Source organism: Macaca nemestrina, chromosome 1 (assembly GCF_043159975.1).
Source record: "Macaca nemestrina isolate mMacNem1 chromosome 1, mMacNem.hap1, whole genome shotgun sequence".
Lineage (NCBI taxonomy): Eukaryota > Metazoa > Chordata > Mammalia > Primates > Cercopithecidae > Macaca > Macaca nemestrina.
The window spans coordinates 65,652,677-65,664,816 of NC_092125.1; the positions used below are offsets into that span (position 1 = coordinate 65,652,677).

General features: G+C 40.8%; 1 protein-coding gene across 3 annotated transcripts in view; it reads left to right on the forward strand.

Moving 5' to 3' along the window:
• The window catches only part of LOC105484877 (complement C3d receptor 2), a 38,917-nt gene extending 32,701 nt beyond the window's left edge, over positions 1-6,216 (forward strand). For 2 of the 3 annotated variants that reach the window (XM_011746975.2, XM_011746977.2), the window contains 2 exons: positions 1,431-1,539; positions 5,463-6,216. In XM_011746975.2, the coding sequence (XP_011745277.2) occupies positions 1,431-1,521 (91 nt within the window). In that variant the 3' untranslated portion in view covers positions 1,522-1,539; positions 5,463-6,216. The remainder of the gene's footprint in view (positions 1-1,430; positions 1,540-5,462) is intronic. The other variant, XM_011746976.3, reaches the window with a different exon arrangement.
• The last annotated feature ends 5,924 nt before the right edge of the window (positions 6,217-12,140 follow it).

Here is a 12,140-nt window from a genome sequence, read left to right on the forward strand (position 1 = left end):
GGCCTTCCTCATAGGAAGTCATAAGATAATTTCAGCCAAGAGTAATTAGAAACGTAAACACATAGAAAATACAGTCTCTATCTCTTTCCTTCATGCTACTGAGTTTGCTCTCAAGAGCATTGTGTATAAAAATTTGCAAATTTGGGGAATGCTTACAAGTGCAAATGATTTATAATGTTCCAGTCTAATTATTGTTTATTAATATGATTATATCATGTACTATACTTAAATGCCTCAATTGATATGAACCAAACATACCTGTTTAACCAGAGTCCTAGGTGTCATTCATTTGTTTTATTTCCATTTGCTAACCCACTTCAATTGATTTTCCAATAATTGATATAGACGTTTGAGTAGCCTGAAATGCTTTTTGTAAATGAGATGAGTAATCATTTAAAAATGAATGTCTAGTGACAATATTAAATATTTTTAAAAGCCATCTAAACCTTTGAAATATACTATGCTATTCTTTTCTAGTCATATAAGATATTGTAACAAAGCTTAAATCTCCCATCGACTTAAAAATTACTGTTTTGTAATCTTCTTAACGTACCTCCTATACACGAAACTCTTCAATATTGTAGTGAGTGACATGGTGACAGTATCCTTAGCGGTATTCTTTCTTCCCCAGTAATTTTGTATTACCTTATTTCAGAGCTCTACATGGTAGTATAATCACATTTTATTGTCTTTTAGTAATTCTGGCAAAGTGGTTTTAGAAACACTATGAAATATATGTACTTTCAAAGAAGGAAAGTAAAAACATTCTCTTCAAACTCGTTTAAAGTTTTTAAGTTGGACTAGAAGATTGAGTCCCAAATTGCAAAGTTATGATCAAATTCTAAAATAAGAACGTATTTTTGCTTCTTTTCTTCACTTTGGAAGTTGTAGTTGTTAGTCATTAAGCATCCTGGTTCTAGGGTAAATCTGTCTAGTGTCAGCCTCTGACTTGAACACTTACAAGCCTAGATCATTAATTTTTTTATGTGCCTTTCCAAAAAAATGGAATTACAGTGTTTACACTTCATAGGATAAAAACAATAAAAATGAAATCATCACAGAAAACCAAACATTGCATGTTCTCACTTATAAGTGGAAGTTGAACAATGAGAACATGTGAGCACAGGGAAGGGAACATCACACACTGGGGCCTTTCACCGGGTGGGGGGTCGGGGGAGAGATAACAGTAGGAGAAATAACTAATATAGATGACAGGTTGATGGGTGCAGGAAACCACCATGGCACATGTGTACCTATGTAACAAACCTGCACATTCTGCACGTGTACCCCAGAACTTAAAGTATAATTTTAAAAAATGAAATCATCCACAAAAGTACTTACCATGTGTTGGGAATTATGGAAAGCAAACAACTGCTACATTGAATCATGGTCAATGAGTAAAGATACTACTTTTTTCTTCTTCTGTTTAGCAATTATCATACACATACAAGCCAGAAAGAAGCTTTTCGTTTAGAAGCAAGAGAAGTATATTCTATTGATCCATACAACCCAGCAAGTTGATCAGAAGACAAACTGGTGGTATGTAATGAAATGGAGATATTATTAATTTACGTATAATATTTCCTTCAACTTGTATTTATCAATAAGCATAGCACTCATGGTATATATACGTGCTTCTTACTATTGCACAAGTCTTCAGTAATCATGCATAGCAGTTGTTCATTTACCTACTTCATATTGCCAACTAATGTTCCAATTTTTTTAATCCATTCATCCATTCAATAAATATTAAACTAAATAGCAAAACAACTAAGAATAAAGTAAATAAGATGATAAGCATTATATAGAGACATAATAAAGTAGGCAAGGGGGATAAAGAGAACAGGGTGGTTGCAAGGGAAGCTCTTATAAGAGAATGTCGTTTGAGCAAAAACTCAAGGGAAGTAAAGAGGCAGGACCAGGCATGGTGGCTCATGCCTGTAATACCAGCAGTTTGGGAGGCTGAGGCGGGCAGGATCACTCAAGGTCAAGAGTTTGAGACCAGCCTGTTCAACACAGTAAAACCCTGTCTCTACTAAAAATACAAAAATTAGCCAAGTGTGGTGGTGTGCACCTGTGGTCCCAGCTACTTGGGAGGCTGAGGCAGGAGAATCACTTGAGCCTAGGAGGTGGAGGTTGCAGTGAGCCAAGACTGCGCCACTGCACCCCAGCCTGGACAACAGAGCAAGACTGCATCTCAAAAAAAATAATAATAAAATAAAATAAAAAGCCATGCGGCCATATGGGGGAGGAGGATTCCAGAAAGAACAGTAGGTGCCAAGGGCAAAGGCCATAAGGCAGTTTGTGCCAGCTGTGTTGGCGGCACAGCAGGGAGGCCAGTGTGGCCTAGAGTTGTAGAGATGAAATCAGAGAGATGGAGGTGGGATGCAGGGGAGAGGATGATCATACAAAGTCTTGCTATGTCATTGCAATGGGATGGTGGGAAGGAGAGGATGATTGTATGAAGTCATGGTAAAGAGATTTGTTTTTATTTGGAAGCTTTTAAGGAGAGGAGCAACACATTCACCTTAACTGCTGTGTTAAGAACAGACTGTAGGAAGCCACGGGTGGAAGATAGGAGTCAATGAGGAGGCTGCTGCAATCATCCAGGCAAGAAATTGTCAGTGGCTACCACCAGGCTGTGAGAAGAGGCCAGATTCTGCATGCATTTTTAAGGCAGTGACAATTGGATTTGTTGATAGTTTGTATCAGAATATGAGAGGAAGAGAGCTATCAATAATGACAGGAGGGCTTTTGCCTAAGCAACTGGAAGGATAGAACTGCCATTAATTAACATGATTGAGAATGCAAACAGCAGAATTGGGGAGAAAAATCAGGAGTTCCACTGTGGAGATGTTAAGTGTGGGTGTCTAATAGACTTGGCAAGAAGACAGCTGATGTACAAGTCTGTATTTTGGGCAATTGGTCCAGGCTGGAGATACAAATTTGGGCTTTGTCATTGTGTGGATGTACATAACAATGAGACTGAATAAGATCTCCGAGGAGAAGTCAAAGAGGCTATAGGGAAAAGAAAAGGTCCAAGTGTTGAGCCCTGGATCCTCCAACGTTAGGAGTCATGGAGTGAGAAGGTGCCCACTAAGGAGTGAAGGAGCAGCCTCTGATACTATCCAGAGAAGAACCTCAAAGTCAGGTGAAGAGAGAATTTTAGGGAAGAGGGAGTAATCAACTCTTCTGTTCAGTGTTGCTGGTAGGCCAAGAAAGATGAGCCCTGAAAACTGACCATTGAAATTCAGTAGCACAATTTTTTTTTTTTTTTTTTTTTTTTTTTTTTTTTTTTTTTTTGGAGACAGGGTCTCACTCTGTCACCCAGGCTGGAGTGCAGTGGTGTGATCTCAGCTCACACTTCCTGGGTTCAAGTGATTCTCATGCCTCAGTTTCCTGAGTAGCTGGGATCACAGGCGAGCAGCACAAAATTTGCTGGTGAACTTGACAAGACAGTTTTGGAAGAGAGGAAGGAGGCAAGAGCCAGACTGGACTGAGCTTAAGAGCGAATGAAAGGAGAGAAATTGCAGCTATCAACTAGAGACAACTCTTACCAGGATTTTTTTCTATAAAATGGAGCAAATAAATAAAGTGCTAGAAAGAGTAAAATGTAAAGTCAACAGAAATATTTTTTAAGATTGGAAAAATAGGAGCTATGCTCTATTCCTATATGCTGATGGGAAGGATCTAGTAGAAAGGGAAAGAGTGACAGCGGAAAGAGAGGCAAGAATTGCTGGAGCAAGGTCTGGGTAAGCTAGGAGGAACAGACTAAGCAGAGGAGCTGACCTTAGCTGTATGGGCTTAGTAACAGGAGGGAGGGCAGAATCTGCAGGTGCAGATGAAGGCAGGTGGGGAGCTGTGATGGGGAGTGAATGTGTGGAAGTTCTCTTCCGATGATTCAGTCTTCTCAGTGAATAGAAAGCAAATTGTTCAGCTGGGAGTGAGGCTGGGAAAGGAAGTATTAGAGAGTTAAGAAGAAAAAGGAAGGCATTAAATCATCAACTAAGAATTGAAGACTGAATTATAGGGAGTACAGAAAGGCAGACAGGCAACATGAGGTGTGCACCTGAGGTTCCCATGAGAAAATGGAGATGAACATTTGAAGGTTTACTCTGTCCAGGGATTATGCAACAGTCTTTCATGCCCTCTCTTACTTAGCCATCAGTACCACTTTGAAAGGTGGGTGTTCTCCCAAGATAATACCAAGATGAAGAAATAATATCCAAGAAAACCTAGGCTAAAAGATTCTCTTGGGCAAGGTCTCAGGGTCAGTCATTGGCAAAGGTGGAATGCAAGCTCATGTCTGACTTTAAACTGTTTTCTCCTACATAATCTATAAAATAAAGATACCAGCTGGGAGCGGTGGTTCACGTCTGTAATCCCAGCACTTTGGGAGGCTGAGGCAGGCAGATCACGAGGTCAGGAGATCGAGACTATCTTGGCCAACATGGCGAAACCCTGTCTCTACTGAAAATACAAAAATTAGCTGGGTTTGGTGGTGCGTGCCTGTAATCCCAGCTACTCTGGAGGCTGAGGCAGGAGAATTGCTTGAACCGGGAAGTTGGAAGTTACAATGAGCCGAGATCACGCCACTGCACTCCAGCCTGCCGACAGAGTGAGATTCCATCTCAAAATAAAATAAAATAAAATAAAGATACCACCTTTGTCCTCTTGGAATTTATTTTAATAAGACAAATAAGACCCATACATATCACAGGTAATAATACATACCATAAACAAGGTATAGAAAATCTGTGATGGCAGTTGAGGAAGAAAAGGTAACTTGCTGCTGGTGAGTCATGACAGGGAGACCATACTAGTGACGTCTAAATCCAAACCAGTAGGAGTGCAGAGTACAGCTAGCACATAAATATTTGTTGAATGAATATATGAATGAGAAACATTATTACTTTCATTTCTCACTCATCTAGATTAATTCATGTTCATATGAATGTATATAAAATGTAGTTATTTGGCCGGGCACGGTGGCTCACACCTGTAATCCCAGCACTTTGGGAGGCCGAGGTGGGCAGATCACGAGGTCAGGAGATCGAGACCATCCTGGCTAACACGGTGAAATCCCATCTCTACTAAAAATACAAAAAATTAGCAGGGCATGGTGGCGTGTGCCTGTAGTCCCAGCTACTCGGGAGGCTGAGGCAGGAAAATGGCATGAACCTGGAGGCGGAGCTTGCAGTGAGCCAAGATCGTGCCACTGCACTCCAGTCTGGGCGACAGAGCGAGACTCTATCTCAAAAAAAAAAAAAAAAAGTCGTTATTTGTTCCAGATCATCTTATATGAAGAAAGGCCTTTCAATAGAATATCTTCTAATAGATTTGTTGCTTTGTTGGTTATAACAGTTGTAACTGGTATGTAAAGAGAATGTTAGCATTATTGAAACTTCGAGTTGCACCACTGCTATTCATGCTGCCTCCTAAACAGAAATGATCTATTTCAGTGTGCCTTGTTGCTTGGAATTCAACGGAACATTGATTAGAAAGAAACTGCTCTAACATCAGCAAGTCTCTTTATATGGTCTCAAGACCAAGGAAATTATGTCGCAAGCAATCACTTCCTATGTGCACTTATTCTCAAGAAGAACATCTTTATGGTAAAGATGGGAGCCCAGTTTCACTGCCATGTATTCTTCAAGGACTTTCTGAAACCTCACTTGTGAGATGCCTGAAGCCAGGCCATGGCTATAAACAATTACATGGCTCTAAAAGTTTCACCCTTTTTAAGGAAGGCACTAAAAAGAGCTGTCCTGGTATCTAGACCCATCTTCTTTTTGTAAGCAGCATACTAGTGTTGCTATGTGCTTTTGGTTATAATGTGGTTTTAATTATATAAATAAAGTATTAAGCATTTTCTGGGGTTATGATGGCCATACCTTTATTAGGAAGAATGGTTTTATTTTGATAGTAGCTTCCTTCTCTGGTGTTGTTAATCATTTCATTTTTACCCTCACTTAGTTTGAGTTTTTCTCACATTACTGTATATACTTTGCCTTTCCATAATCACTCAGTGATTCCAATTTGCACAAGTTTTTTTAAATTATGGGAATCAAGTTTTAATCCTAGAGATTTGATATACAGTTCAAGCTTTGGATGTTTCCTTAGCAGTTTTGTGATAAGCTCTAGTTGCTTGTAAAATTTCACTTAATAATGTGTACATTAGCCATTCAATAAATTGTAATTGTAAAGAAAACATACAACACTTGCCTTATTTTGTTTTTTCTGGAGTCAATGAACTCTTGAGTAACCGAGAATCTTTGGGCTTTAGAGTTCACGATTTAACAGTTATTCATTCAGGATCCCATCACGTGGTCATTTTAGCCAAACTTTCAACCCACAAATTCAATTTCCTCACCCTCAAGACTTTCTCTTATATTTGTCCAGCCAATACCTTCCCCGGCTCACTCATCCTCTCCCACCACACCCTTGATATAGATATAGCTGTTAATTTTCTCTGTTCCAACATTTAAACTATTGAGAAAATAAAACTTTGCTCACTGGTGACCACAAATTTACTCTCTACCTTCCCCTAGACTAAGTATGCTGTTCATCATCTTTTTTCTCTTTTTTAAAATTGTGATTAAAAACATATAACATAAAATTTACGATCTCCACCATTTTTAAGTGTACAGTTCAGTAGAGTTAGGTACATTTACATTGTTGTAAAGCAGATCTCCACAACTTTTTCTCTTATAAAACTAAGACTCTGTATCTATTATATAATAACTCCACATTCCCCCATCCCTTCAGCCCCTGGCAACCACCATTCTGTTTTCTGTCGCAATGAATTTGACCACTCTCAGTACCTCATATAACCGGAATCATACAGTGCCTGTCCTTTTGTGACTGACTTATTTCACTTAGTATAATGTCCTCAAGGTTCATTAATATTGTAGCATGTGTCAGAATTTCCTTTTTAAGGAAAGAAAGAGGCCGGGCGCGGTGGCTCAAGCCTGTAATCCCAGCACTTTGGGAGGCCGAGACGGGCGGATCACGAGGTCAGGAGATCAAGACCATCCTGGCTAACACGGTGAAACCCCGTCTCTACTAAAAAATACAAAAAACTAGCCGGGCGAAGTGGCAGGCGCCTGTAGTCCCAGCTACTCGGGAGGCTGAGCCAGGAGAATGGCTAAACCCGGGAGGCGGAGCTTGCAGTGAGCTGAGATCTGGCCACTGCACTCCAGCCTGGGTGACAGAGCGAGACTCCGTCTCAAAAAAAAAAAGAAAGAAAGAAATTCATTGGGTGTATATGCAATTTTGTTTATACATTTTGTGTATCCATTTATCTGTCAGTAGCCATTAGATTGTGTATTAGTCTATTCTTATATTGCAATATAGAAATACCTGAGACTGAGTAATTTATAAAGAAAAGAGTTTTAATTGGCTCATAGTTCCACAGATTGTATGAGAAGCATGATACTGGCATCTGCTCAGCTTCTGGGGAGGCCCCCAGCAAACAGACAATTATGGCAGAAGGTAAAGAGGGAAGCCAGGCATGTTTTACATGGCAGAAGCAGGAGCAAGGGAGAGAGAGGGGAGGTGCCACACACTGGAACAGCACCAAGCGTATGGTGCTAAACCATTCATGAAGAATCCACCCTCATGATCCAATCACCTCCTACCAGGTCCCACCTCCAACAACTGGGGATTACAATTCTACATGAGATTTGGATGGGAACACAGCTTTCTTCTGAGCCCTCCATATTTTTCCAACCTCTGCCTGTTACCTAATTCCAAAGTTGCTGCCATATTTTCAGGTATCTTTATAGCAATGACCCACACCTGGGTACCAATTTTCTGTATTAGAAATACCTGAAGCTTGGTAATTTATAAGCAAAAGAGGTTTAATTGGCTTATGGTTCCAGGGTCTGTACAGGAAACATGATGCTGATTTCTTCCTGCCTTCTAGGGAGGCCTTGGGAAACTCAAAACCATGGAGGAAGGCAAAGGGGAAGAAAGGCATCCCATACGGTGGGAGCAGGAGGAAGAGAGAGAGGGGGCAGGTGCAACACACTTTTAAACTACTAGATTTGGTGAGAACTCACTCCCTATACAGTACCAAGCTAATCCATTCAAGAGAAATCCACCTTCATGATCCAGTCACCTCCCACTAGGCCCCTCTCCAACACTGGAGATTACAATTTGACATGATATTTGGTGCAGACACAGATCCAAACCATATCAGGTTGTTACCACCTCTTTGCTATTGTGAATAGTGCTTCCATGAGCATGGGTGTACAGATATCTTTTCAGACATTGCTTTCAATTCTTTTGGATCCATATCCAGAAGTAAGATGCTCTTCAGCATCTTTTATTCATGTACAGTCACCAGCACTTTCATTTCCCCATGTTGTCTGTTCACTCACCTCAAGCCATCTATTTTACATTCATTCTTTCTTCCTTCTATTAAGGGATGATGAAAATATCCGAGGGTAATTCTCTCAACTTCCTCTCCCTCCACCCTCCATCATATCTACGTCCACTCACCCTTACAATCATGTCTGTCTTACACTTTTCACAGCCTATATCTTTCTCTCCTCATCCCTTTCTGTCTTTTCCAGGACATTGTTCCTTTAGTTAGACCCTCTCTCATCACTGGCTCCTTCGTTCCACCTCCAAAACTCCTGAAGCCAAGACCTGCTGAGCTGCATGTGACAGAAATCCACCTCACACTGGCTTAAACCAAAAATGAATTTTACTAAATCACATGACAGAAAAGGCCAGGCGTGTAGTTGGCTCTTGTCAAAACAGGGATAGTCAAAGCATGCCTTCAGGAATATCTTCTCCTGCTGCTTTGCCTTGCTGGCTTCATTCTCTGGAAGAAACTCCCTAAAAACCAGCAAAATATTTGCTTACAATGTGAAGTGCACGTCTCATCAGCTTAGCTTTCCAGTACAAAGAGCTTCTCTTGTCCAATAAGTCTTTCAAAAGTCCCTTCAATAGCTCTCATTCTCCAAATAGGGTTACATGTCCCCAAAGGAAGCAATAACTAGGAGCAAGACAGTGAAATAAACACAGGGCAAGGCCTGAGTTGCCTGCCCAGCCTTGGAGATGGGGGTAGGGTTGGTCTACCTCATTGGTTCTCAGGTGGGATGATTTTGCCCTCCCAATGACATTTGGCAGTGTCTAGAGACATTTTTGGTTACTACAACTGGAGGAGAGAAGTGCTTCTGGCCTCTAGTGGGTAGAGGCCAGGGATACTGCTACACATTCTCTAAGGCACAAGACAGCCCTCCAGAACGAAGAATTATCTGGTCCATGATGTCAATAATATGGAGGTCGAGAAACCATAGTCTTCCAGAATCACACTGAACTATGGGAAAAAGGGGATTTCTCAATGGAAAAACCTAGGGGCAAATCCCAGAGGAAGGGACACATTTAGAGCAACAGATATCCACCTTCCCCTCCATCTGAAAACAAATCTTCCCCCAAACCATCTATGTTTCTCTTTTAAACTATCTGTCTACCACCAAATTTTCTGAAAGAGTGGTTGACCTTAGCTGTCTCAACCATTGTAGTCATTCATTCAAGAAATAATTGTAGAACTCCTTCTCTGTGCTAAGCATTATTTTAGGTCATGGGATTTGGCAGTGGTAAACTGACATGTTCTCATGCAGCTTTTATTCTAGTGGGAGAGACACACAATAAGCAGATTTTCAGATGGTAATAAAATGAAAAAATGGTAAGTATAATGTTTTAATCTATATAAAACAAGCAAAAAGGAAAGGAAGTTCTGAATTAATGTGCAATTTTAAATAGTGGCCAAGAAAGGCTCCATTAAGAAGGTCTCATTTGAGCCAAATAACTCACGGAGATGAGGCAGTAGCCATGCAGACAGATATCTGGGCAAAGATCGTTCTAAGCAAAAGGACTATTAAATGGGAGGAAAAAAACTGAAGAGAAAAACACACCTGCTGTACTTGGAGAAATAATTTGTTTGCATGCTGATGGTAAAAATCCAGCAGAAAGAGGGGTATGATAATGCTGGAGAAAGTGAGAATTGCTGGTTTCCTTGAGCGAGTGAGAGCAAACTGAATCTAGGGCACAAGTGGAGAGATCACCCTTAGACTTAGACTGTGGACAGTATAAATACACTAACAAGAGAGAAGGAAGTTACATGGGCCAAATACAAGAATTTTGGTGGAGCGATGGTAGAAAATTGTAGATCTATTTGATTGTTTCTATTTTCTCAATAAAGAAAGAAACAAAGCTATTCACAGAGATTAGGAATGTTGGAGAAGGTGTCAGAAATAAATGTCAAAAATATGAAATAGTCATTTAGGAGAATGGGAGAATAAATGGATTAGACAAAAAATAGTGGAAATGTCAGGCAGCAGTACAATGGTCCATTTGAAATTCTTTGTTACTAAAGTAAGGCTAGTCATTGTATCTCTGTGTCTTTTCCAGTCACATTCAGTTTCACAGGTATGGGAGCAAAATAATGGAGAATTGATTCTAACCAGGATTGTCGATTTGTCTAACGCCTATAATAAAGCAAGAGAAGGGTGAGGGAGCTAATGGTGGGTGCAAGATGATGATTATAATGACAGAGTATGGAATTTAACCTGGTAGTGATGAAAGTGAAGACACGAAGGAGGTGAGAGGCTGAGAGAGAGAGCGGTAGGATCAATGGGTTGCAGGCACTGAGACAGACAAAGATTGCTGGATTCAGTTTAATGGTAAAAGAGAAGAGTAGGATTGGTGGTTAAAGAGTGGGATCACTGAAATCATTGAGGGTTGCAGTGACAGTGACAAGTTTCAGAGCATGCACATGAGCATTAGTGTCAGAGGAGAATAGAGGACAAGACCACAGGCAGAGAAGAGGTCAAGGCACTTTAAGGCCAGGGATTTGAAAATGCTATTGCTGTGAATATTGAAATAACCAGGGACTGTGGCAGAACTAATAGTGGAGAAGGTGGCCATGAGCCAGGAGCTAAAACCTTCAAGGAATGAGGGGAGAAAGTAGACACTAGGAGATGGATACCAGCAGAAGTGGTAAGGAGTGGCACCTTCTGATAGCATGTGATGGAAAACTGAGAAACTGAGCCTTCTCCTCTTCTCTTTTCCTAAGCCTACTACAATCTGACTGCTTCTCCCATTACTCTGTCGAGAATAACTTGAAATGATGATAGCAAATCCTTAAAAGAATGTCACTGGATGTATTAAAAAGTGTGATAAGTGATATGATCAAAGTAAACATTTCTTCCACTAGAATTTTGGGAGAAAGCCTAATGGAAACCAGTGCGCACAGAAAGACAAATCCTGTATGATACCAGTCATATGTGGACTCTAAAAAAGCTCATCTCATAGAAGTAGAGAGTAGAGTACTGGTTACCAGAGGCTGGGGAAGGGAGAGACAATGGGAGATAGAGACAGATTGGTTAAAGGGCACAGGATCACAGATAGATAGGAGGAATAAATTCATCCTTGAATACTTAACCGTCACCCTAAATCTGTCACTCCTACATCCATATTTCTTATTTCAATAAGTAGCACCACCATCCATTTCTAACCCTGGGGCTAACTCTTGATTGCTTTCTTCTCACCACCAACCTTAAGAAAGGAAGTAACCAATATCCAGTACACAAGCAACTGTTCATTTCATCTCCAAAATCTTTGTTAATTATCCACTTTATCCACCCAGTCAGGGCCGCCATCAAACCTCACTTGGATGTCAGCAAAAGCTCCCTGACTGGTCTCCCCTCTCCATTATTGCCCTATTCTAATCTACCTTCCATACTATACACAGATTTACATTTTAAAAATGTATATCCGATCGTCCCTCCCTTTTTAAAAATCTTACGATGGCCTGACATCTCAATTAACGATAAGGAAATTGGTTCTTCACATTCTCTGTACACTGTACACATGGCCTGCAATTGCACTTCAACACAGAGACCAGGCATTTCATTAGCTGACCTTCCCACACACATTCTTGCAAAGAGGAATAGTCAAGCAGGCTGTTTGGAGGCGAGCTGCCGTCATCCACCACCTGTGTCTGTAAGCGCAGAGCCTCGCACGCGGGATCCATCGGAAGCCCAAGCATTGTCAAGCTCTGCTGCTGCACCTGGGTCCGCAACGTGGGCTCTGCCAGAGAAACCCATTAGAAACAATGCAAATGG